The following is a 27425-nucleotide window of genomic DNA, read 5'->3' as shown; positions in this document are numbered from 1 at the left end:
TGTCGAATGGCAATTAGCTGGTTCACCCGGGATAAAGCGCTTTTACTCATTATCCTTCGGCCGGATACCGATAGCTGAGATAACTTTTGTAAACATCCTTTCGACGATTCCCTTCGTAAAAGCGTCCATCGTTGGATCTTAAGAAAAAAGAGATTTTTTTTTATCGTTCACGATGTTAGGAAACGATAATACGATGGTGTAATGCATCGGTATAGGCGTGTAATGGGACCGTAAGTCGCGAGAAAAGGGAAATAAATAAAGCGCATCGTTACTTATCGTAGGTACGTAACACCGAAATGACTGGAAAGCGAAGAATAATAGGAAGGTACTTAGGTTTACAATACTTTCGGGGAAAGTAACGGGGAATATCGCTGTACTGCCTATTAAGCTAACACTTTCGCTCCTGTCGACACTCTCGATGTATTAGAGATTACTTTGGTCATAAAGAGCATACTTTTTTTTAAATATAATTGTTAACATAGTTTTGTACATATATTGCATTATTAGAATCAGAACCTGAAATATCATCGAAACTGATAATTGTAGCGGAAAATGTTTCGAAAGAACGTTAAATGAACAGGAGGAGTATAATTGTTTTTGAGTAGATTCTTTATTAGTTAACTCGTATAAAAGCCAAATATGTACTAATTATAAAAATTGCTTCTTTACAAATTCCTATAGTGCATATATAAATTAACATATTCCTATATTTTGTACCAACGATTACTATAGTTGCAAACTGTTAATATAGTTTTGTACATGTATTGCATTATTAGAATCAGAACCTGAAATATCGTCGAAACTGTTAATTGTAACAGAAAATGTTCCGAACGAAAATGAACAGGAAAAGTATAATTTTCTGTGATTAGATTCTTTATTAGTTAACTTGTATAAAAGCCAAATATGTACTAATTATAAAAATTGCTTCTTTACAAATTCCTATAGTGCATATATAAATTAACGTATTCCTATATTTTGTACCAACGATTACTATAGTTGCAAACTTTTCTCTCGCCTAATATAAAACTGGAATATTATGTTCGTAATGTTTAATTATTAGAAATATTCGTTTTTATAAATATTCATAGTGAAATAGAAAATCATATGGTCGATACGATACGTACGCTTCGTTGTTTTTCTTTTGCGCAACTACCTCACTTAAAAGTAATTATCCTCTTATTTCGAGGTAGACCTCTTCTCCTTATCTCTCTGTTCAACCGCGAGAGGTAAAACTTTAGAAAACAGCGGAAAAGGTAAAATGCCGATAATCCCGGTAAACTGAGTAACCTGTTCGTTTACGATAAATTTCGAACCGAAGCACCGGTCCAAACTTGTCTTCCCTAATTGTCTACCTAGACATTGCCTAAATTCCTCTACAACCGTTCCATTCTCCGAATATCGGTCTTCAATGCACCTTTGGAGATATATCGTTGCTGTCGTACAAGTTCCTTGACAAGGCATAGCAGAACTATCAAAAGTTACGAACGATCAACAAATATTTTGATTATAAAATCGATTTGCTCCGTCTTACAAGAAACGTAAGATTCAAAATCAAAACGTAGCTTCGATATAAGCTTTTCCCTTTTTTCCAAATCCACATTATTACCATAAAAATTACCATTCCGATATTAGCTTCTCGCAAGCACAGTAGGAGAGATTAAAATTCCATTCGATCATTCAAACAACGTAACAACACGCGTAAAACGTAACCTGTTACTTGCGATCTAGATTGCGAAACCCTTAATTAATATCCTGCCGAGAACAAAAACAAGAAAAGGACGAAAAAGATCAAGAGAAAGCGACTAAAAGAGAAGAGGAAGAGAACAGTCGGATATAGCACGACTCGGCTTCGCAACGAGGCTCGGTCAGCCGGTAAGAAAAAAGGGTATCGTCGTTCCAAGTAGCGATTCGACTTTCAGCAAACATCGATCAACCAGGTTCCAGCAAAGCCCCCGACCCGCCAGCAGCCAACGGTAATTCCATCGTTCACGCTAAACTGGTTGCAAATCAATTTTCCCCGAAACAACGAACCGAGCTCGTCCCAGTCACATCTTAATCCCCGAGCGATCTGGCTGGCGGTACGGCCTCGAAACGGGGATCGGCAGATCGTCGAAATGTGGACGAAGAAGAGGAAGAGGGCGGATGGCCAGTGCACGGGCAGTAGGCAGCCTATAGCCGACACCGATAACCAGCTATCCTCGTTCCGGCACGAGATCGATAAGGGAATCGTTACCTCCGTAAATGAGAGGCCCCCAGAACGAGCCGTGGACAATTCGCAGCGTGAAATCGTCCTTTTTTCTACCGCCAAAGCGAGCGCCTCGAACAGAGAGCAAAAGGGAAGCCAGCAGTAGGTACCCTTCCTCCGCTATGGTTGGAGGACTGTGGCCCTTAAGTAATGCCTAATGTTTCTCCCGAGGAGGCCGACTCACGGGAGGTGGGGGACTAGAACGAGGAGCACAAGCGAACGAGAAAGCCGAAAAGAAGAGAGGAGGGAACGATGGGCAGAGAGGGGTAGGGGGGGAGGGCATAAAAATTTGTTTTGTTTTTCTCTTCGGACGGTCGCATTCCAACGGCACCTGATTGCCGCGAGCCGAGCTGGACCCCTCGGCTCTCGGGGTGGTCCCGAATAGCTTGGGACCATCCTGGACCGCTCCACGACCGACTGGACTTTTGTTTTTTACCCCACCAACCACCTCTTTCTCTTCTACGTCTTCGGTCTTCCTCCGACAGAGTCCTCTCTTGTACACCTACAAATACTCTTCTCCTCTTCGTCTTCTCGTCTTCTCCAACTCTAATCACTCTCTCGAAAGGCCTCTCTCCTCTCCTCTTCTCGCATCTTCTCGCATCTTCTCGCATCTTGTCTCTCGTTCCTCCGCGCCTAACATACACGCGAGAACTTGGAAAGAGAAAGAGAGAGGACGGACTAAAACGGACTAAACGAACTCAGGGTCCCTCTTTTCACATAGGAACGCTCCTTGTTCGTTCTTGCGATATTTTCCTGGAAATATCCGTGGGCCGTTTCTCGGAGATCCGTCGTTTCGCGGGCTGATCGACGATGAGTCGATCCACCCGTTCTATGCTCAGTTCGACAACTTTCGACCACGAGTCCGGCTGGATTATTAGTTCGCAGTAACGCAGCGACCGGATGCTCCTTTCGGATCATTCGAACACATCGACCGTGGGAATACCGTCTCTTCCTCTGTGCGCGCTGCCGCCGCGCTGCGTTTAAAGGCTTACGCATAGCTTGCATAATTGTGCTCCGATCGATCGTCACAGTGGAAGATGCAAATCACGACGGTTTAATCGATTTAGAAAGCTTCGACAAGCAACGAATTCATCTTTGCTCAATGTGTGAGATTTGTATGAAACTTAGTTTTGCCTATTCCAGAGAGAATCTTAAAACGTTAAATGTCAGTGTTCTTTTTTTGGAATTTTTATAGAATTTTAGAAACTTTTATTGCCTTAGGATTTCAGCAAAATAAGTTTGCATTGAACGTTATGATATTAACAACTCGGACCATGCAACTGATCACACGGTGTTTAATTAGAATGTTTTAAACGATGCAGTCAAACCCATCAGATTTAAAGAATTAGAAATTCACAAATGTACAAGATTTCGCCAATGTTTCAAAGATCCTCGTGCAAATCCCATAACTTACGTAACTTACGTGCGATTAAATGAGAAAGATTTCATCAAACGTAGGAGCTTCGCTCTGTAATGTCACGAACCTTCCTCTCCTCGTTATCGCGTCAACCGTAAATGGTTAAGGCGATCACGAAGCATCAACTTAAACCTACATCTTCAGAATTTATTCCTAAATCTTGCGTTTGTTTCCTCACAGAAGTATTCGACTGTTACAAATACAAATCTCCGAGACAAACTAGAAAACGCGTACAGGTGTGTACGGTGGACAATGCCATTTTTCTGGTTTCTCAAGCTGTTGACAATTCTTCAGCGAAAGACGAGACCCGATGGAAAATATTTCAAAGCACCGCCTCGTAAAGCCCATAACCTGCGTAAAATCTCATCGGGACAATTTCACCAACTCGGAAAGGAATTAAAGAGCCGACACAGAGGAACGAAGTATAGTACGAACAAATGGAGGCACGAAGAGGAAACCGAAACTCAACAGCCGTCGCACACGTCGCGTCGGGCCTAATCATTAGTCTAACTACGAACAGAGGGAACGGTGCTCGCGGCATTCGCCACTTTTACACAGTGCGCAGAAAGAACGAACGATCCATCCATCTCGTTCTGGCATGTTTCTCCTTCTTCTTCTCTCCCCTCTTCGTCGTCTTCTTCTTCTTCTTCTACTTCTGCTTCTTCTTCACCGGACCTCCCTTCTTCCTCTTGTCTGGCCTGTTGAAGGAGCCGCCCTCGGCGGAAGATAGATAGATAGGGAGAGAAAGAGGTCCTGGGAAAGAAAGAAGCAAAAGGAGCAGCCAGGATGAGCCAGGGCACCCAAGTTGAGACATTTTTACCTGCCCGCGGCTTCACGTGGGGAGAGATATTGACTCGTCTTCCCCGTTCGACTATCCACGCGATTTGGCGGAACAGAGAGGGCAGATGGGGAAACTTTGTATAATATATGGGCCGCACCGCGACTCCGCACGTACGTGTGAGCACACGCCTACAAAATTCGTCCAGATGCACGTACCCCGAAAGGATCGGCCTACAGCGGCCCATAAATCGGACGATACTTTTTAGGGGAGTACGCGATTCCCTCTCTGACAAATGGAAAGATCATGAGGACTAATTATACGAGCAATTAATATTAGCTCGTCCTCTATGCGATATCGGGTTTCTTAAATAAACGTTCAGCTCTTATTTGTTAATACATTTTTTAGTGGAACTTTCGTTCGGAGGTTTGAGTAATTTGTAAAACAACGAACTGTGTTAGATCGTTGGGAAATACAGAAATCGATAAATGAAGACGAGCGACCATGCAACGATCTACTCTTGAAACACACTATACTTTTTCTGTTTCTATACTGTTTCGCGACATAGGGCTCCGGCCCGTTAACTGAATAAATAAATTGAAATAGAATGAAGCTTGTCGCGCTTATAATCAAAATTTATTTAATAATTTAATAGACAGTTTTTTTCAAAAGCCTGAATAATATTCTGAATCATGTGTTTCAACTTTCTATAATTACGTGCCTCTGTGGGGAAAAAATATTGGACATTAACGATTTTGTTTGACAAGTAGAATGGACAAGTGCTTTCGTAAAGCTGAATTATGCGATTGACTTCGAATCTCGATTCGCTGTGAAATTTACGGCGACTTGCGGCGAAAAATGAAAATTATTGAGTCGCGTAGAGTATGTAAATTTTCGTTTCAGAAAAATCAATTAGGTGTGCTATTAAAATACGCAGGGAGAAATTTATGAAATTATTTATGAGACGTTCCTTTCGCAACGGATACTAAGTTCGACTGGACATGTAATGATGTTTCTAGTTTGGTCCGTCTGTCAATAAATTAGCATCTCATAGACCATCGTACAAAAAGGCCAAGAACAAACAGCCTCTAAAAAATGATGGCAAAACATATTTCTCTAAATATCGATGACTTTGTAATCGTCGCGGGAACTGCAGGTTTATTCCATACTGAAGGACAAACATTCAAACATTCAAAAAAAAAAAAAAAAAAATGTACATATATAATTACATAATTATTTAACAATATATATTTAATAATTATACAACATATATTTCTAATATTATATATATATATATACATAATTGCGTGATGTCTTATTAAAAGAAATTAAGTCATCGTAGAACATCGTTATAGCCCCTTTTTAATACTTGCGAATTTACGTAATTTCTACGTTTACCTACTGCTTTTTCTTACGCTTGCCACGTTTCAAATTGACACAATGAACAAACGAGGGTGAATTCGATCGTACTTTAAAGAGCTGCAGAATTTCGGACGATCCTGCTATCCCGTGCAAAACTCCTGGTAACTGGACTTGCCTGTACAGTAGCAAGTTCCATTCAGATTGATTTTTTTCCACGAACGATTCCAACTCGATTGGCCGTTAGTAACGCGTACGTGTAACAAACAATACGGGAACGAACATGAACGAGGATAAAACAAGTATAAACCAGAAAACCAACGTACGATGGAAAGAGAGACGGGACGAGAAGAGATTCTATAAAGGGGGTAAGGGGGCTAGCAATGGCAATCAATTAAGACTCGCTGGGCGTCGTATAACGTAATAACGCGTTTTAATTTATGCTGGTTTTTATCGGACGCCCGGAGTTCCCAGTACTGGGTTGGGTACATATGTCGAATAAGTTATGGTTATGGGTATCAATTTATATGCATGCCGCATATCGCGTCGAAGAGCCTAGAACGTTTCTCACCGCGAGCCACGGCATGAGACGTCTCGGAGATAAAGCAGGAGGGACAGATAAGCGTGAAAGAGAAAGAGGGACCAACAACTTTCCGAGAACTGTTCGACCGCGCTTCTTCTGCCACCCTCGCGAACGGACGCGACTCCTCCGTAGGACCTCGAAACAGATCTGAGACCGATCTCAGCCTCGAAATCACAGAACACCTTGTCTTTTATCTACACCGAACCGAACACCGATGTTTCTAATGCAAAAATTTGTACCGCGATTTTACTCACAGATCCGCGTTGAATTTTGAATTATCGTCTTACTCGAGGAACTACGAGTTCCAGCGTTCGGTTTTGCTTCGTTATGGCAGTCTCTTGGAGACTGTAGACGAGAGATTACGTTTTCTCATGTCTGTCGATTAATTTTGCGCAATTTTGCTTACATCTGCAAGGCTTGATTTGAATTCTTCAGGGAGTTAGTTAGATGTTGATACTCGAGAGTTGCACGTAGATTCGTCGTCGTTTTGGATTTCGCTGTTTGTTCGAATTCTCTTCCGTTTCGATGAAATACGTGAGTTTTGCAGCGATGGAAGTTGGAGGAATTTTTGAAGCTTTCGACGAGAGTTATTTTTGTGGAACTCAATGCTCGAAAACTATATATAGATGCGACATCATTTTAATTTTGTTGTTTGCTTGAGATCCTTCTCGTTCCAATCTAGTGCGTAGTGGTAGTTAACGGGCTTATTAAATACAGATTTTCAGTTCTTGCTACAAGGATTGCCTTTGGAAAAATTAACGTTCAACAGCTACGTATATGTAGATTTAATGCTATTTCGAACTACGCTGTTTAAATTCCTTTTCCATTTACAGCTCTCCCGAACAGTATAAATTAGTGTCAACAATTTTATTGATTTCAAGCGAGTGAATAAATCTTATATCGTAATCAACTAGAAAATTGTTCGGAATTTTTGAAAGGGTTGTTCTCAAGGAAACTGATGTCTGAGAATTAGATGCAGATTTATCGCAATTTTGGACATTCGTTTCAATTATTTCTATGAATTCATCGCGAAAAAGACACGTTTCAATCTTTTTCCTGGTATAATTTTATTTGATGAATGGCAATTGAATTGGTTCTTAGATCTACATAGAAGAAATTCTTCTTCTCTGACAGTAATGTTTCTCGAGAACTCACTTAGTTGCAATTCGAGTCTCTATCGTATTCTCTGAAACATATTGAAACTGTAAATGTTTTCTTCTATGGATTGTAAACACTTCACATGCCTGAGCGATCATCATTTCGAAAATGATTTACAGAAAAACATTATTTCCTCAAATATCTCGCAATCTCCTCTCGGCCTCTGTGCTTCTTTTTCGAACTGTCATAATAAATTTTACCAATCGATTACGATCGTTTGAGAAGACAAAGAAAATTGCTTCAAATTCTCAATAAATATCTCGGTGGTAGATTTTCGTCGAATTTCATCGTCAAGTTCGATCATCCTTTAACTTGGCGATTTTTCAAATTTAACTATTCCTTTTCCCTAAGGATATTCCGCCTGTACGTATTTGTTACTCGACGAATCAAATTCCAAGTCCTTGAAAAAGTTCCTATTCTTCTTGCACTTAGTTCTCAGGAATTCATTTATTCGCGGTGAATGGACTTTTCGCTGTACTTCCTCAGACATGTTAGAATTATGGATTATCTTCGCGTCTCTGCCAGCGAGGGGCAACGTTTTTCTTTCTCCTCTTCAATTTATTCTATCACCGCGATTTGATGAATTGCACTTGCTAAGAATTCTAATTTCCCCGTCAGACCTCTTCTTTATTGAACATTAGTTTTCAAGCATCCCGGATGCGTGTTAGAATTTTAGATATTTCCCTTTTCTTCCTGCTATTTCGATATCTTCTTCCTCTCTGCGATTCAACAAACTTCGCTCGCTGTTGGCAAAATATTTCAGCTTCATAAAACAGCTTCCTCTTCTTATCCCTGCTGTTTTTATTCAACGAACTTCAGTTTTCGTTTTCCGTATCGTATTTCCTGAAAATTTGCCAGAATTACGCTCGAGGGTACTCAGCTTCCAAGAAACCTATCAAACGTTGAAATTTTTAGACGCGCTACTCGGAAAAGTACAACCACGTCTTCTTAAAAGCTTCGTACAAAACACACAGCAATTGAAATTGTCCCGACCGATCGAATGGGCTTTTTTCTCTTCGATGTGAGAAAGATAAACGCGAGGCTTCGATTCCGCTTTACATTCTTCCTTTTCGTCTGCGTCAGCTAGAGCGAGGAAACTTCTTATTCTACCCAGCAATCATTTCTCCATTTCAGCGCGTCAATCTTTTCGCAATTCTTTAAAAACCCTTCAAAAATTCTTGGAAGGATGCAGCATAATTCCTCGGGATGAACGCGAGGTGGCGAAGCGTGAAGAACGCCATTCGATGGATTAATGCTTATCGCGCTAGATCAGGCGTGCGTATCCGTTGTGTACTATAAAACAATTTCTACGGAATTTTCGTGCGAATACCAGCTATGCAAAACTATCAATTTCCCAGCCTTCCGCGTTTATCTCGTCGCTTTATTCATACGACCTCGAACTCGAGCGAACGCTCGCATGTAAACTCGTTCGTATTTGCATCTTGATGTGCACCGAGCCTGCAGGGGGAAGGTCAGGTAACGAAGATCCAACATCGGCGATGATCATCGGTCCCACCTCTCCCCGTTCAGACTACAATTTCGTCACTTTCGCGTTTTATGCCTTTATTCTACGAACTCGTTTTAAAAAAAGTCTTCCTCGAACCGCACGGCCTCCGGCAACTGTCCGCATAAATTTGCACGATCGGGAAACTTGCAAAACCGACTCGTCCCGCGCGCGAATGCTTCGCTTCCTGCGTGTGTCAATTAGCACAACAAGCTCGCCGCTCGTCTAATGAGCGCGAATCGAAGAAATAACAACGCGTTCGCTTTTGCAAATTGCTCGTGTAACAGATCGAGCGCGGTTTTTACAGTTTACGTTAAATCGTTGCATCGTGTGCCGGAGATAATTTCTCTTCTCTTTTTCTTTTTTTTTTTTTTTAATTCGTCGTGGGTCGAAAGTCAGCTTAGATCGAATTACATTCAAATTGAATTATCTATCGTCGAATCGAACGTTTTCTTGAAGCCTGTTGTATAGCTGAGAGCACAGAAGAAACACTTATACAGGAACTTAAGTACTCTACTTATGTATTTATCGAGCACAATGATAAAATATACATAAATACGATCGGAGATACAACGAGCATATTTCTCTGAGCAATTAAATAAATGTTCAAGCAGATAGAATATAACAAAAAAGAGGAGGAAAAACGCGCTAATCTCTCAGCCACTTTTCTGACCCGACACAGTCATTTTCCTGATTTACATGTTAATTACAAAATTCCTTCCGTTCCTAATTATCATATCAGATTTCTATCAATCCGCCAACGAAGAACCGCTCGTTCAGCGTATCGTTTATTTCCCTGATTTCTCGTCAATAACTAACTGCTCGAATTTTCATCGGCGCCTAGCGTTCGTTGCACGAACAAACGGAAACATCGACCAAATACCACAGCCACATGTGTTCAACATATAAAGACGAATAAATAAGAAAATAAATCGCGATAACCGAAGCGACAATTTCCATATTTCTTTCTTATTACGAACAGCGGCTCTCCCATTGATATTTTCAGTTACGAACACGGTTAACAGTTTCGGTGGATCATGTCCCAGGTAAAACCTTATCTCTCCGGGAATCTTCTTCGCGACAGGCGAATGAAACATCGCCTTTTCTCAACCGTATATTCCCTAACCTTCCCCTTAGGTAGAACCGTAGAGGAAAACGTAATACAGCGTGAAAGTGCTTTAGCTTGGTAGCTGAAAATATTGGAAACGAGATGCAGAAAGATACGATTGATTTTGTTTGATATAAGGCCGGTGGAAATTTTTGCATACAACCGTTCTGAATAATTATACAGGAATATGGTTTCCGCTCGTAACGTTATAGAATATAAAAATGCGAAGTGATCGGAGAAATCCTTTACGAACAAACAGCCAACGAGATAGAAGTGACGCAAGCACGTAACAGTTTCTTCGTATATTTCGGATCTATAAATAAAATAGTATCCTTCCGTATCGAATGAATCTACAAAGAACAGTAGAGTTTAACAGTATCGGAGCATTAATTAATACATACGTTTCATTTACAGTTACTCCGACGAGTATCTCACTTTACATATTCCGCTAATCCTTTAGGCCATCGTAATTAAAGCGTGTTTCCAGGAGAATAATGTTTCGTTAGAAACGTTTAACCGGTTGAAATATTTGAACGTAATAACTCGATATAATCCGGCGTTACGCGTACGATGACAATTAAATCAAACGATTAAATTCTGACTATATATCTTCGCACGTGACGAGCGACTATCCACTGGCGTGTTCGGCAGGCGATTTCCGCGAGGCGCGTCCTTAAATTTCACGGAAAGGGGACGAAATTGCATCGAAGAAAGGCTGAATTCCGAGAAATACCTGTCTTTCATTCATTCACTCGTCACAAATTACCATTCTCCTTCCACTCGTGTCACGATCGTCGAACGCGGAACAATTTACGATACCACTGTGTGCCGTCTTTCGGGAAAGGAGCTGCTCTCCTCCGAGATAGGGAATTCCCCTTTGCGAGGTTCGTTGAACCGAATATGTCAGACTGCGAGATTTATCCCGTATGAATAATTTACTGCCAACGCGGACAGTGATATCTCTCGATATCGCTGTATACCGAGCTAACGCAACGATTTCTAAACGGTTTTATCTGCATTTAAGTATAATTAACGATCTCCTTTTTTAATAATTCTAGGTTAAAGTATGAATTTTTATTTGGATACGGTTACCGATCTATTTGGCTAATTGTCGTCATCGTCTGAGCGATAGTGATTGATGGTATTCTGAAAAGCAATTATGTTATTGTCAGTGATCTCTTTGAATAATCGAGCGTTACGATAGGCGTCTTAATTTGGATATAGAGTGGCCGGTATTTCTCGAATAATCGTAAATTAAGTACAGATTTAAATGGAAATATAGTTCGTTTCTTCGAATAGTAGTAATCACGTTTTATAGAAGTATATAAGATATAATTGATCCATTTTTCGAATGATTACGAACCGAGATGCGAGTCTCGATTTAAATACCTATGGTAATTAACGATACGATGATAATAATCGTACAATCGAAGGACAAGTAGCGTTTTAGTTTTTAGAATTAGTAATTCGTTTTTATGATCACGAGCCAGAATACGCGAGCTTTCGTTCGAGGGTAACTATAATAGTAATTTCTTCCTTATGATTATAACTCTGAATTGAAATGCTTATGTGGCTGCGTAACATTAAACAGCTCAACGCTTTCAAGGGATAAGGGTGGATAAGTATCCCGTAACAAAGTAAATCTATGTTCGCTGCAAAATAAAAATTTCCTAATGCAAAATTAATCCAGAACAAGGTAGAATATTATATAGGTTTAAATATATAAATTTTCTCACCATTCGAACCGCTCACTCCGTGATTTAATCAATCTCGACAAAGTATTTATATAACGTTGCATCGAGAAGCAGCTGAGACAACGTTGAAACGACGTGGACGGGTATCGTGTATGAAAATTCGAGGTTTAAATTGGGCGCAGGATGGCCCGGTCCCCTAATAAAAGCGGACCAGAAACGTGGCAATTTCACGCGTTAGCCTCGATTGACTCGGATCGTTTTCGTGATCACGAATCTGCTACAACCGGCCTGACGTCCCCTCGTCTGATTTCACACATCGGGAACGTGTTCGTGGTGTCCTTGTAATTTATCTTCTTCGAACTTTCTAGAAGAATTCACGATACTGAACGTATAAGCAACGATAGGAGAAGAGAGAGGTGGCGGCGGCCAAATGAAACCGCGACGAAAAGAGATTCCGGCCGAGTAGAAAGTTCTATGATGAGGCACATTTGCATAAGTCGATAGCAACGAAAGTGGAAACCGCCTGGCTGTTCTTATCCCCACTGTTTTTCCACAACATCCGCACCGATTTCGATCATCCGAACGCGCGTGACATAACCGAAGAATTATGTCCGGGACTTGGTCGAAGAATTCACAATGGGCGGTCTACGTGAACGGTTAGCTGTTGGAACCTTACGGGAAATATCTCCTCGAATAGAAAGTTCCAGCCGATCGTTCCGGCTTTCCGTAATCCTTGAAATTTCAAGATTTCGATAGCAATATTCGTCGATGTTTGCCAATCCCTGTTCTTTCATATCGTTGCCAATTGTTCGGGTAGGTCCAAGCTTCGATCGAAGTATCATTGGGTCATAGGTTGCTCATAAATTCGCCAGAGTATGCAATACGTTTTTCAAGTTATTCGTATTCTTGTCGTTTGTGGTGTGTTTGTTACACGAATAGTTGACACGCTGATTAAGTATATTGTTCCTTGACATTGCCGCTGATTGTTCGAGCAGGTGCAAATTTTAATGAGCATTCTTGGGTTGTAAGCTGCTCACGAATTCGTCAGAGTATAGAGTGAGATGTTTAAGATATTAGCTGTTTGTTGTTACAGATTTTATTGCTGATTGAGTAATATATTGTTTCTTGACACCGTCGCTGATCGTTCGAATATTATTCTTATATCCACTTTGAAAAAATGATTCGTCAGTGATATTTTTAAACAGATATGATGAAACTTATTTTCAAATCTCGCATTGTTGAATAAGAAGATTATATTTCCGAAATTCTTTGGAAATATGTATTTTCATAAATACCTAGTCAAATATGTATATAATTTGAGCAATTGACAAGGTGCTAAATGAAGAAATAATTTAGCAGATGAATGCATCAGCCTTTTTAATAGTCGTAGCCGATCCTTTCGGTATCTTAGAGACGCAGATCTTGGTACATTAAATAGTTTAAGAAACGATAAAGTTTAGAAATGAATTCCAAATCGATCCGGTTAATCAAGTCGATAATTCTCCGATTATCTCACACGCAAGAAGCTTTCTTTTTGAAAAGTCTTTTTTAAAAATACCTATTCAAATATGATCTGTTCGATTTAAAATTTGCTCGACATCTTCTATTTAACAACTGAATTCGTGATTTTGTAATTTAATTTCCGATGGACGAGTATAAATTTGATTAAGGATTTGATTAAGATTTCACACCTTGTTCGCAGCTTTCAAACGCAATTTGAAATTTCTTCAGCAGGTGTTTGCCATGCTTTTTAACTCGATGCGCCTTATTTAAAGGAGAACGAAGCGGAGGCAATGTTTTATCGGATAAGACATCAATTTCCGAATCTTTTCATCAATCGATAAATTTGTCAATTTATCTCGGAAGAATCCTGTAACGCTTAATGAAATTCCTGACGTTGAACGTGTTTTCTTAACTCGTAGCTTGTGAAATTATACTGTTTTTCGCGTGACGTCACGGCTTCGTAGAAATCGATATGCCTTCAAATTTTATTATGTTCTCCGACTCTCGATGAATATGCATGCGGAAGCACAGATTTGCGCGAAACAGGTTCGCGTCTGAAACGCGACAACAAGAGAACGCAAACAGAGGATTCGACTAATGGAAATCCATTTTCTTTCTTTTTCCTTCTGACTTCCATTAACATAAATAACCCGTATATGAAAATCAATGTTATCGGACTACTTTTAATATCTATTTTTAGGCAACGAACTGACGCTGCTCGATGTTCTATTTTTAAGATCTCCGGCAAATCCGAGATATAAATTTGAATTCTGAATACCTTATCGCGTACTCGGTCAGTGATATATAATTTTGGATAAAATTGAACTAGGTATTTAATGTTAAGAATTAATTCAATCGGAGAAATTGTCGTAAAATCGTAATTAAATATATTGAATTAGTTATCAGGCGGGAAAAATTAGAGCTGGTTACGCGGACTGTTCGGATGAAAATGATCGATATTCGAACGTTGCACGCGCTATACTGATTAGTAATAAAATACACAAGTGAAAATATCCTTTCAATGGCAATTAAGATATACGATAAAATCCACGCGCATTTTTCAGTTCACGTACACGCGGCATGGATCAATTTACTATTCCTTGGCGGATATTATGGGACGAGAACCCACAGAACAACCACGGAAATCGGTGTTCTACTTTTAAACTGGTAGGATCTAGTCGTAATATATCGTAACCTAACAGGATACCGATGATAATCGCTATAATTTCTCTTACATTTCTTTCGTTCAATTCTACGTTTCGCGTTACGACAACGGGGAACGATTATTTACTCGATTAACTGGTATTTTGCATATTTTGAAAGATAACGACGAATGTGGGTTTTTGTAAGATTTACACGATTCTAGAAAGTGATTAATCACTGGATTGCACGTACTTATGCACTAAATATATGTCACAGTATGCAAATAAAGTACGTGACATATGAAGATGTAATATATGAACGTACGTAGAAAGAAATATGTCGAAGTATGGACAAAATGTGTGAGATACGCAACGAGTGTATGGAATATTGAGAAGTTGACTATCGCAATAATAAGATTCTTTATTATCTGGACGTTACGACTATAATGTAAAATACAACAAATTGTAAACATTTCTCGGTCCTGATTAGTCGGTGACTTCGATTAAAATTAACTTAACGAAAGCATATTCTACGACTTCTGTCTGCTACTTAGCAAGTTCTTCTACTATTTCAAATTTCAAATTCGCCATACAGCTTTGTTCTTAGTTCGATACTACTAGCGATATGATACGTCTGACTTACTAGACCTCTCTCGATATCATTTAATAATTAATTATTATTATCGTTTAATAATGTGGAATATCGTTAATGAAACTCGATATAGGATATAAAGCGTAGAATATTTAACTACGCACAATATGTTCTCACTGTAAGTTTCTCCAAAAGTTCGCCATAATGTTCAATTTTACAAAATAGATAGGACGAAAGTATGCGAAGCGTGTAATGTACTTTAAAGTACAGTATTCTTATCACAGATGCATATAGCGATAAATACATACCACAGTTATCTTGCGAAATGTGAAAATTAAGATCTTCCAGAGATAAAACATCTTTTGTCTCGGTTTTACTTTATCATGAATTTTCTGTATAAATATGCATTTGCATATGTATAAATGTTCACAGTAAGTCGTAATAATCACTGTATGCATATTCTCATCATAAATCGCGTCAAATGTGATCCAGATGACGAATAAAGAAATATACTTTTGTAGGTAACTGCAAAGGATTAAAACGCAACGTACGATGAAACGGGCCATCGGTTCTATCGGATCGATCAATTTTTTGACGAATCAAGGACTTTTAATCCATTCGCTGTTTCAGTAAGAAGATAATTTTTTAGATTTCTCGTCGAACGAGGTTTCTCGTTCCTTTCGACATCGTGTAAGACTGTGAAAAATAAGCGAAAACCCAAGCGTTTTTTAACGAAAATCAACCGTAGCGAACACGTTGAGAAACCGAACGAGTCTTTGGATAATCGCGATCAGGTTGTTCGCTGGACGATATTCGAGAACCAGCAGAGGATCTGCCAAAGTCACCGAAGAAACGCTAGACGAGCATTCCTTGCCGCAGAATGCTCACACCCACGAGAACTGCTTCTAAACCGGTAGAATCCAGTTGGTAAAGCGATTTATAATCCCGAAGTAAACTCATACAGTGTGTTAATTATATCGATCGGTGGTGAAAAGATTTTTAAAGTATCTCTGAATTCTAAATCCGTCGATTGAAGAACCAGTTCTCGCGCCAATTCCACCATTTCTCGCTTTTCCACCGTTGATTCTTCCTTTCGTCGAAGCCAAAGCTTTTCAACGTGAAATTCGAAATTAGCAAAGAATAATTAATTTTATCTCGACCGATAAAGAAATGACTACGATCAGCATACTTTTAAGGCGAAGTTAACGGTACAAAAATGAGAAAACTAATCAGAGATAATCTACTTAGGTAAATTGGCAGTTAACAAGTTAACGCTATTCTTTGTGTTTCTTTTATTCACGTTCTCTCTTAATCTCCCTCGACACTGAGTTTCCAAATATACCTTAGGTGTCGTGTATCCATTTTGAAAGATACAAAAATGCAAATGCAAATTATCATATTTGATACGTTTAATCGCGTCAATTGATAACATAAATTACATAAATTATATATATTATCGCTGTTAATTTCAAGTTTAGCGAGATACGCATTGTGTTGGAACGAAACTTTTGCTCAATTACGCGGAACAATATTTTTTTATTAAATTAATTAGTAATTGGAAATTCGCTGACAACGTTACAACTTATAATTGCTGTAGATAAATTATTTGGCGCTGGTATAGTAGGAAAATTGAATAGCACAGTGTCGAACGAACAAAAAAGCTTCAAAGATACGAGCATGTAAGTTGCGAGATACATGGCGTTATAAAAGATTAGACGAATACGGTAAATTATAGTACGATTAGAAACGTAGCAGTCTAAACAAGGATTACGTCCCCGTAGAGGCTGCGTGAAATGAAAATCAGATCTTGACGGCAGCCTGCGCGGCACGCAAACTAGACGCATACCATCGGAAAACGCGTTCGCGGAACCTGTTAACCTCCGAGGCCGAGAGAAGAGAATTCATTCTGACTGATTCCAATGGATTCCGACAGTGGTTGGGGCACGCCATGAGAGACAAAAGAGACGTCATCCAGAATATCTCGAGCATTAGAACGACGACGTCGTCGCTGACGACAAATGTCGGCTCTCCTTCCGCCAAGCTCTTCCTACGTCCACGTACGCGTACTGTACGTACACGAGTACTTACATACGCAACGACTACGAGTAATAATGACGATCGAGCCGCGTAAACGCGATGACACAAACGAAAAGAAGCGTGTGCACGCACGCACACGCCACACCAGGGAACAGTAGCGTATACGTACGTACAAATGTAGGTGCGTATAGAGAAAGAAAGAGAGGAAAAGACAGAATAATGACTTACTGTGCGCGGCAAAGGTCATGATGACGTCGCTCTGGTCGATGGCCCTGAGATCCTGACCGGTGAGGTCGAACTCGCCGGCCCTACGTTGCTGCTCGCCGATCGGCTTCTCGTCTTCGTCCTCGCCGAGAGCATTCTTGTATATGTCCAAGAGAAACTTGGGCGCCGACCTCTTGACCTGCGGCGGCCTACCGGCCGTATTCCTTGGTCGATCCGGTAATCCAAGAAGATTCAATATCTCGTGCTCGACCTCGCGTTTCTCCCGTTGGCTAACCACTCTGTGGACGATCGTTTGGTCGAAACCGTTGTCGACGTAGAGGCCGCTCATCCTGTCTGCGGCGGCGGTGCTCGTCAGCCCGGCGAGGATCGTACCGAGGATCAGCAGGGGCGCGAGACGGCGCGGCGACATCTCAGCGCGTCTTTCCGCTCGAGACCGACACGGGCCGGAAGGCACCATTCTACCTCCCGCCGCTTCCACCACCACCTCCACCAGCACCACCTTCCCCTACGCCACCGCCTCCTCCTCCTCCTACGTCGGCGTTCGCACGACGACGACGTCGTCGTCGTCGTCGTCGTTCCTATCGAGCCACCAACGTGGACGCCGAGTGGGACCGCCGCCGAGGCGATCGAGCCGCGATCCAGATGCCGCGGAATCGATCGATCCTGATCGATCGATGTGTCCCCGGATCGCTATGCGACGACACCGCGCACTCTCCTTATATCTTCTTATATACCGCCTTATATCGTCTCGACGCGCCACTATACGAACCTCCAACTTACGGAATACCGTCAAACTTCTTTCGTTATCTTTTGCCTCTTCTCCCTCTTATACCGTTACTTAGTACGATTTTTCTTCTCTTTCTTCGTTTCGATCACTCGGTCCGAGTCGTTCTTCGCTAAATTAATGAACGTAATAAAACAGACGACACGTTTATCCGTCTATTTAGTAGTTGGTCTCACGATATTCCCCGACCTCAACACTGATCGACTTTTCTCTTGCCACTGTTCAAAGTATCCACGCGTAGTATCGCTCGATCGAACTCGATCCACTCGAAGCTTATCCGATCGTTCCGTTCCGTGCTTCCTCTCGCTACTGCGATCGAGGATCGATAAAAAGACACATAGTAGCGCGCACTTTGTCCGTGAAGCGATTTAAAAGATACACGGGGCGCATGTTCGCGAAACGCGCACACGGCTGATTCTCGAGACCGTCTCGGTGACCAGCGGTGACCACTGCCGCTGACTCCCGCGATGCCAGTGCCAGTCTGTTTGTCTGGCCCGTGCCGTGCACCTCCTCGTCGTCGCTGCTCCTCCGCGAGGCCTCACCACCGCCTCCCAGGGCCGTACCGCTCCTCCGACAGAGCCACGCCTCGCTTTACCTTCCTCTCTGCCTTTGCCTCTAGCTCGCTCGCTCGCTAGCTCGCTCGCTCGCGTCTCGCCTCGCCTCGTTTCGCCTCGCTTCGCTTCGCCTCGCCTCGCCGCGCCTCGCCTCACCGCCACTCGCCACAACTCGCCTCGCCTCGCTTCGACTCACCTCGCACTGCTTTTGCCTTGCCACGCCGCGCCGGTAGCCACGCGTACATACTGATCCTTTCCTCTTTTTCCGCCGTCCAGTTGGTTTCTTCGCTCGTTTCGATCTTCTCCGCGTTTCGTTTCTTTTCTCAACCCTCTCGTACCATCCGACCAATATCGATCGCGCTATCTTGCGAATCACAAGTTTCGAGTTATCCACGCTGACGATTTCTAGTTTGCGTAGCTCGTATGTAGGTGTAATTTCTCTTTCTTAAACGGTAACACGTTTGGTAGTGGGACAAACGAAGTTCTGTAAGTGAATCTTGCGAGTTACAAGCTCTAGTCGATCGTTTTATCAAACGTGGAATTATAAACTCTCGTAAAAGCTGGGTGTGCAACAAGAACCTATAAATCTACGGACTGTCACGACCGTTAATTCAGCGATATCGTCAGGAAATTGCGCCAAAAGGTCCCACCAGGTTTCTCCGCGTTTCTCTTCTCTGATTTTCCTTTTGTATCGTAGGATCATCGGACCGGAAACGGCGCGGTAAAAGTCGTGAAAACGAAAACGAATTTACCGCGTGTTCGAGCGAAGCGAAAAATTAAACGATGTAGCGAAATCCTGACGAACGCCGGACCTTGTACGACTAACTGGCAAAGTGTCACCGTACGCGACGATCGTCCTGGTATCGAGGTCCACTCGACGACTATTAAGTAACAGGACGAGGTTTGATCAGACGCGTGTGCGTGTAACACGTTAAATAAGAAAAGGGGAAAGTATCGAAGCACTCGATCGTTCTGTAAATCGCATGTCGTCTCGCGATAACGTTCGATATCCAAGAGAGAACGTATCGCCGTGACGGAGATGCTAGTGATAAAGAGAGCCGCGAAAATGAAGGATAGCCGATGGTAACGTGAAAATGTTCTGTTCACGATTAGATTGTTCGCCAAGCGTATACACGCGAGTGTATTATGGTGTTGCGTACAACGCTTGTCGCACGCCTAACGCGGCATTCATGGAATGTTGCATGTAATACCAGATGTTTGCAAGGTTCCGAAGAGGTTCGCGGACGCGTGTTACAATGTAACTATTACGTAATGGAAGGCTGATGTTGTTTGAACACGGAGAACGGCAGCCAACACTCAGCATTTAATCTAAGTATGTATGTACTTAAGTACGTACGTCCACGACGCGCAAAATTTCTGCAACCAGTCGCTTCGACACAACTCCGCGAGCATGCGACGATTGTAAATTTGATTTACTTTCACTGGGGATCGCTCGCGACCTTTTTGTGCGTGGCTCGATTGTTAAAAATATCAAATGCAAGGGAAAATACGGCAATGGAACGTGGGTTGGACGTTGATTATAACGAAAGAAGAGATTCAGATAACTGCGAAAAATTGGACTTTAATTTACCGATCTCTGGTAATAGTCGTGCTATCTACTGTTTTAATTTGAATATATTTATACGGCATTTTTAACTTTAATCTTCTCCTTCCTTACTTTTTATTCTCTCGTTATACGCTATTCTTCACATTTGCTTTCTTTTACTTCGCTCAAAAACGTAACAAAATTTTCGCAAGAAGAATATTCTTCTTTGAAATAGTAATATATATATACATAATATAAATTGGTCGCGTCAATCCAAAAACCAGTTCCTTCCTTTTTTTCGATAGACAAACGAGTAACCGAAACGACGATTATAAAATGAAACGCGTTTTATTTAAACGATTGCGTAAAACAGAACGCATCTTGTTTAACGACACATCGATGTCGTTTAACGCGCCGAAAAGAACGAATTCGTTGCTTTCACCGGGCGAAATAAATTTCTTCGCTTCTTCTCGGATGGACGCGCAACTTTCGGAAGTGTAACGATCGCCGTTAAAAAAAAAGAAAATAAGATTGCTCGTTCGAACTGTTCGAACAGATTCATATGTAATAGGGAAAGAGAACAGCAACGCGTCGAATTATATCCACTTTTCCTCGTTCGCTTTTACGATCGCCACATACATAATCGTGAAACTGCCAAAGATAACTTTCCACTCGTATACCTACACGAAAAAAAAAAAAGAAAAAGAAAAAGAAACGAGAGGAAAGAAAAAAGAGATAATACAAAACGAAAACCAAATGAAAGGCAGACATTTTACAAATTAAATATGTGTAGAATAACCGATGGATAACACAAAAAGATACGAAGAAACGAAACGAACGATTCGCAATTCGTACAGGTTTTCGCGAGGAAACTTTTCTTCCGGGCCGATCCACTGAATTTTCGAAGACATTTGCACGTCCCTGGGTCATAGAGATAGGACCGCCCCTGCCGAAGAAGTAGGCGGCGTTCACCAGCCCTGATCGTTGGTATTACTCGGCACTCTAACGTGGTGCCGGAGATCAGGGTTAGCGAAGAAACGGCATGCGATGGCGGCCGACCGAACCTGAACATTCTTCCACTTTTTCAACCCCCTGGATCTTTATCAGCTCGCCATCCAGACCAGTTGCGCCACAATTTCCGCCCGATAACCGCGCTGCACCGTAACCGCTGCCAATACTTCCCACCAGTGAAAACTGTCCTTCGTTTCCGGTCCGGGTAATGGGAAAATGCATGCGTGAAAAATTCGCTTGAAAGCCTACGGATGTAACAGGTTACACGACAAATAGAGATTGCCTCGGTTAATGCACAACTACAGCGAAGAATCTGTTTACAGGCTGTTACAGGTAACACAGCGGTACGGTATGCAGCGGTTGACACGAAAGTTGGCCGTACGAGAAATTCCTTTCGAAGACGCGCGCCTCGATGGCATTCAACCTTTGGAGATATTTATTTTTGGAAACGCCTCGTGCTACTCGGTACCTCGATTTAGATAGCGTGGGAGGAGAATTTGATATACGGCGATTTATTAATTTCACGACGCTGACTATGAACGTAAGTATCTGCGCCTCGTATTCCACCATGAGATTTCCTGTTACTTGTGACGATTTTGATCGAAGATTTCGTCGTACAGAAAATTGGATTTACGTGTGATCACGTTTACGACAGGACGAAGATACAAAAGATAGTTAATGGGAAAATACGCGAAGGTAGTATGGTGGACTTTTTGAAAAACATCATTTTTTTTTATTAAATACCGTAACGATGTTTATGACTGAAATTGCATAAAAGGATAGATCATACAGAGACTTTTCGAAAAAATATAATTTATTTGATATCTGCTTTATTGATTGACGATTATTTACATAGGCGTTTGAAAGAAAAATTGCTAATTTGTAGAACGTATTAACGTACGACTCGTAATACGAGAACAGGCGATGATTAGCTCTTAGTATAAATTTTTGACGTGTCTGGCTAAACAATTCGTTCTCCGTCATAAATTACCTACAACATGAAATCTATTACGTACATACTTCTGTTCAATTTCTTGTTTATTAGAGGAAACTGTACCTACGTTACATCGAATTATACGGCTATCATAAATCATCATGCAAAACGTTCTAAGTAGCTCGTAACTATATAACCACTAAAGCGCTACAAACATTTTTACAAAAGTTACAGCCCATAAAGTCAACAAGAAAACATTTGCACTCCTCGGCATAGGAAGACGAACAACTCGAAAGAATCCCACCTTACGAACCATCTAAGTATACCTGTCCCCTCGAGTGAATTTAAACGATCGAAAAAATCAGCGATCGCGAGTATCGTGTTCTCATAGAGAATTTTTAATAGAGGCACAAAAGAAAAAATAAGTCGCGTGTCATATTTATGCGCAACCGGCCATAAACGTAGAAGGGGTCGGGGTGGGCGGACGACGGTGAAAGCGAATCGGAGACGGTAGTATCATTAATCTGCCAATAAAGCCAGCGCAAGGCTTACAATATCCAGTTTGTTGTAAGAGATATTTGTTTACTCGACACAATTTCTTCGGTTGGTAGACACTTGCAGTCTGACAAAACGAAATTAAAAAAGAAAGAGGAAAAAGGGAAGGTCCGATTTTGACTGTGTGTTTCGGCTTCTAAAAGATACGTACATACAGATGTACGTATGTATATGTTTACTTATACCACCAACTGTTTGCAACATTTTCGTGTTACACCTATCTAAATAGATTTTCTCGACAGTGAATAATGCGCGAGCAAATAGAAATTTAGCGAGTATTTTTAAGCTTGGTATCAAGAGATTTTATTTATTTACTTCGAAACCACCCGTTCCTTTCTATCCAGACACGGCCTTACGGCGCTGCTCTAACGAGAAAGTGTAACTGTGATTTTTGTTGAAATGTCCAACAGTAACTGTGATTCTGTTCTGTAATCGTCGACGAAATCGTTAACGCACTAACGTTCGTTTCGCGGATCTTTCGCGAATGAATATCCATTAATAAAGATAACTTCATAACAATTAAGAATAACAATTGGAACTCGTTTGGCTCTTGCCAAACTTTTGATAAAAATCATCGTTTCGATGCATCGGTATTGATCTGTCGTGTCAAAGAAATAATTTTCTAAACGTACGAAGTTTAAGCAATTTATTACTACGTATTTCTATTATCTACTCTTATAAATAAATTATTACATTATTTTTCTCCTCTGGTATTCTATAAACACTGGATAGTAAGCATCTCACGAGGAGATTGATCGAAATTAATTAGCTTCAATTTATTACAAATTAGGGCTGGAAATCTAATTGTTTCTCGCTTGTATTTGCTTATGATATATTTATGAATATTAAATAAGATAGATATCATGATATTTTACGAGTGAGAAAAATAATCTGCATAATAGATACACACATGTGATCGTTCTATCTTTACTTGAAATTGTACTTAGAGAAAAACCAAACATATACACGCGTGTATGTATTAGTATGTGTGTAATTTCCGGTTGCTACGTCGCTACAATACTACAACGAATTTCGTTGCTTCGACGGTAAATTATTTACCAAAAACGTATAACGAGTACGATAGAAATGTTTGCTCGACGACAAAATTTCCCGAAACGAAGAATCAGCAACAAGAATACACGTAATACGGCGGTTTAACAGCTTCATTTTTATAGCCGCGACACTAAAGTTTTACACGTTCGCGCAAACAACTTGGCCGATTGCGTGCGACAAACATTAAGCACATACCAACGTGCTTCTTACAGGTGTCGGACACCACGCATACCGTCCGTTTATTCCGCAATGTTCGGATCTCAATTCCACAGAGATAATCCTGAAAGTATCTGCAAAGGTGAGGGAAGGAGATACCATTATCGATGCATACCGGCTCACCCAATAAAACGTTGGTAGCTTACAGCCCTGGATCGTCATTCTGCACGTCCGTGGATGAAACTCTTGGAGAAAAGCAAGAGATGCTGCAGTTCACTCTACTTCTTTCTTCCTCTCTCGTCCAGTACGTTCTCTTTCTCCACTGACCAACAGCAACGGAATAAATAAAGTAAATAGAGGAATATAGGAGGTAAATAAAAAATGTGGCAGCAGAGAAGAGAGACAGAGAAAGAGAGAGACAGAGACAAGGAGAGAGAGAGAGAGAGAGAGAGAGGGGAGTGTGTGAGAGGAAGGAGGGAGGGAGGTAAGGAGAAAAAGAGAGTTAAAGGGAAAGAAGGAGAGGAAAGAAGAGAGGAAGGGAGAGTGCCCTCAGGGCGAATTCCCGTCGAGCATCGGCCGCTGCAGAATCCAGAGGTGCGTTCACCGGGGAAATCCCTCCCTCGGAGATTATCCTCTTGAAGAAAACTCGACGACTGTGCATTTTTAACGCGCGCCGTGTACGACCGCGTGTTCCTTTATTTACAATTGCGTTTTCTTAAGCGCACTTCACTCTTCTTTCGTCGCATTTTTAGCAAAGTCATATTTACGCCAGGCAAAACTAACGATAGATTGTACACTTGGAATTGTACAAGATAAACGAGACAAAGTTGTAAATTTGAAACTTCTTTAATCGATGGACGAACACGTAAAATGTGAAAGACAATTTCACTCGTCAGCTTTAATTTAATATTACTATTATTACGTGATACAAGTAGGTTTAATAGGTGAAGCGAATGATAATAATTAATTATTATAATTTTATTTGGTTATTTATTTTATTAATTTTGATCGAGTTACAAAATTGATTATCATACATCAATTTCGACTTTTTGGAAGAGTCCAAAATGGTGGCATCCGATACAACATCGATTTAATATATTTATCATAAAATAAACAAAATACTCCGTTTAGATTCATTCTTACGCTGTTGCATGCAAACGATAAGCATCTACCGAGAAAAACTCTCCTGTCCGAAATTACGGCCCATTAACACGACGAGAGACGAAACGCCACAAGGGTCGCAGTTGATCAGGGCTAGATCTGAACAATGGTATTTGAACGAGACCGGAAACTAGGTTCCCGTAACCAACCTGAAAGTTCGAGAAGAAGTCAAAAAGGATAGAATCGGCGATGACGAATTCAACCATACAGAGAAGCGATCGCTCGTACCGTAACGTACGACATATCTTTTCTCAGAAATCATCTCGAAGCGATCTACCAGTGAACGGTCGTCTTTCTCTCTCTGTCTCTCTGTCGAGTCGGGCCGGCCTCTCGTGTGTCCCTGTTGCGTTAGTTGGCCAGGTCGGTGCCAGGGAGTCTACCAGCGATAACCAGCTGCGCGTCGTACCGGTAGACTGCCTGCTGCCTCCGGCTGCTCCGGGGACCCTGGGACCGGTTATACTTGACCCAGCGGTTTACACGCGCTTGCCGCCGTCAGCACCACCACCGCCGAGGCCGGATCGCACCGCTACCGAAACACGTACCTACATTGCCTGGACAAACTCCACCACACTCAGCTAGTTTCTTCTCTTTCTCTCCCTCTATTCCTCCAGCTTTCTCTCTTTTCTATCTTTTTCTCTCTCGCACGATCAACGATCTCCGTCGGACCGATACACGCTACCTCAATCCACTTCACCCCACTCTGGCACACCCTGCTCGCTCTCTCTCTCTCTCTTTCTTTATCTTTCACTCTCTCTCCCCCTCCCTCTCACTCTGAATATCTGTACGCTTAATTTTGCATATAAAGAATTCAATGATTTTTTTGTGAAGTTATTAGAGTGGCCTCTCGGAGATGAATCGCCAGCATCGAATTTAGTTAGATCTCAGAATCGAGAGAAAATGATAAAAGAGCCTAATATGATACCTTCTATTTTTAAACTCGAACGATACGATTGCCTTAGTTATTCGTATTTTCATGCGATGAATTTCGTAATCGAATATTCGTAGATGTATGTCAATATATGAAATCAAGTGTATGATTCAATAACACATATTTATGAATATTAAATTTGTAAGATTTCCGAAATTTTGGAATAACTTTCAGCATCATCGATTACAATCTAGAGACATTTATAAATAGTATGATAACATTATCTTAAAACTATATACAGTACGATATACTTCATACGGTAGTTCGTTCACTTAACGTATTTTTCCATAAATTTACGATGAAATTCACTTCGTAACGAATCGTTTATGAACACATCGTGCTTCTTTTTCGGTTCCGAACGAGCACAGTTCTTGAATACAACATCATCATCCCATCTTCGTCTGACTTTCATATCTGTTCTTCCACTTTGAGAAGAATAACTTAATAAAGGATTTCCAGAAAGTATGTTCTCCATTCTTATTCTTTCTTCTTCCTGTCTTTTCTCCATTTCCTGGAAAATAAAGAAAATAAAATAACGTAAAAGCTTTAGAAGAAAGATAATATTGAATTTACATATCAAATATAAACATGAATATAGAAACTTTACCTTCTTAGCTTGCTCCGCTGCTCTCTCCTTCTTAATACGTTGCAATTCAGCTAACAGAGCAGCAGTATCATCTTCGTCACTTTCTGACTCTGAATCATCATCGTCAAGAGGATCATCTGCATCTAAACTTGCTGTAGGTACTTGATCGATTTTCTGCCTTTTAGCAGCACTTGTCGTGGACGTTTCTCTAGGTGGTTCTATCATACGGCGGTTAGAACTTTTATCCTTTTCCCTCTCACGTTCACGGTCCTCTAATTCCTTGCGAAAATCACGGTTTCGCAATTCCTCGATTGTTCCTTGTCCATGTTCCCTACAAATGAAATTCATTAATTTCTGCAAATGCAAATAAGTAAGGTTATGTTTTTAATAAGTATGTTTCAATAAGTAAGGTTATGTTCACTTGATTAAAAAAGTTACATAAAATATCTTAAATAAAGGTCACAGTACACAAATTGTTTTGAAAATATTATAAAGTACAATATAATACCTGTATTTCAATTTTGTATGAGAGGGTAAATCTCTGCTGCTGTATTGTTTTGAGATTGCACTTAAATCTTTTTCACCGCGTCCTTGTCCTCCTCTAGCAGGTTCAAACGTGGGTCTCGCGGCCGTAGTCATTTTGCTTGAAAATTAGCCAGTACTTTCCAATATAAAACTCAATCTTTGATTCTTGAATACGTTTCGTAAGTTCTCAAAACACAGCTGATCATCTAACAAGTCTGAATCAAACCAATTCGTACCGTATATGAAGATGGCGTAAACTGTTACATTTTAGTTCCTTTATTAGCCGC

At 40.9% G+C, this 27425-nt stretch overlaps 2 protein-coding genes and 1 long non-coding RNA gene across 5 annotated transcripts in view; 1 reads left to right on the top strand and 2 right to left on the bottom strand.

Annotated features, from left to right (window-relative positions):
- LOC100650311 (protein 60A) overlaps nucleotides 1–18601 on the bottom strand; it is a 42036-nt gene extending 23435 nt beyond the window's left edge. Inside the window, exon 1 of the mRNA XM_003393195.4 lies at nucleotides 17349–18601. Coding sequence (XP_003393243.2) covers nucleotides 17349–17802 — 454 coding nt within the window. The 5' untranslated portion in view covers nucleotides 17803–18601. The remainder of the gene's footprint in view (nucleotides 1–17348) is intronic.
- LOC110119577 overlaps nucleotides 1–24952 on the top strand; it is a 49709-nt gene extending 24757 nt beyond the window's left edge. The window contains exons 2-4 of one of the 3 annotated variants that reach the window (XR_007223555.1): nucleotides 21564–21781; nucleotides 21861–21936; nucleotides 23995–24952. This is a non-coding gene — a long non-coding RNA (uncharacterized LOC110119577). Of the gene's footprint in view, nucleotides 1–18934; nucleotides 21501–21563; nucleotides 21782–21860; nucleotides 21937–23994 lie in introns of those variants that run through there. The other 2 variants (XR_002308049.2, XR_007223554.1) reach the window with 2 other exon arrangements.
- A 1179-nt stretch (nucleotides 24953–26131) lies between these two features.
- LOC100650429 (spliceosome-associated protein CWC15 homolog) lies at nucleotides 26132–27413 on the bottom strand. Its single transcript, XM_012309673.3, has 3 exons — nucleotides 27122–27413; nucleotides 26635–26944; nucleotides 26132–26538 (listed from the first exon to the last, which is right to left on the bottom strand). The coding sequence occupies exons 1-3, from the start codon at nucleotides 27250–27252 to the stop codon at nucleotides 26296–26298; spliced, it is 684 nt and encodes a 227-aa protein (XP_012165063.1). The 5' UTR covers nucleotides 27253–27413; the 3' UTR covers nucleotides 26132–26295.
- Nucleotides 27414–27425: the final 12 nt, after the last annotated feature.

This window comes from Bombus terrestris, chromosome 1, assembly GCF_910591885.1.
Source record: "Bombus terrestris chromosome 1, iyBomTerr1.2, whole genome shotgun sequence".
NCBI lineage: Eukaryota > Metazoa > Arthropoda > Insecta > Hymenoptera > Apidae > Bombus > Bombus terrestris.
Note: the sequence above shows the minus strand (reverse complement) of the source record. Positions and strands in the feature narration are given on the sequence as shown.

Coding starts and splice junctions, on each gene's coding strand:
- LOC100650429 (XM_012309673.3), bottom strand. CDS start 27,252: ATGACTACGGCCGCGAGACCCACGTTTGAACCTGCTAGAGGAGGACAA. Junction 26,945..27,121: donor CATACAAAATTGAAATACAG/GTATTATATTGT, acceptor TTTCATTTGTAG/GGAACATGGACAAGGAACAA. Junction 26,539..26,634: donor CAGCGGAGCAAGCTAAGAAG/GTAAAGTTTCTA, acceptor TTTATTTTCCAG/GAAATGGAGAAAAGACAGGA.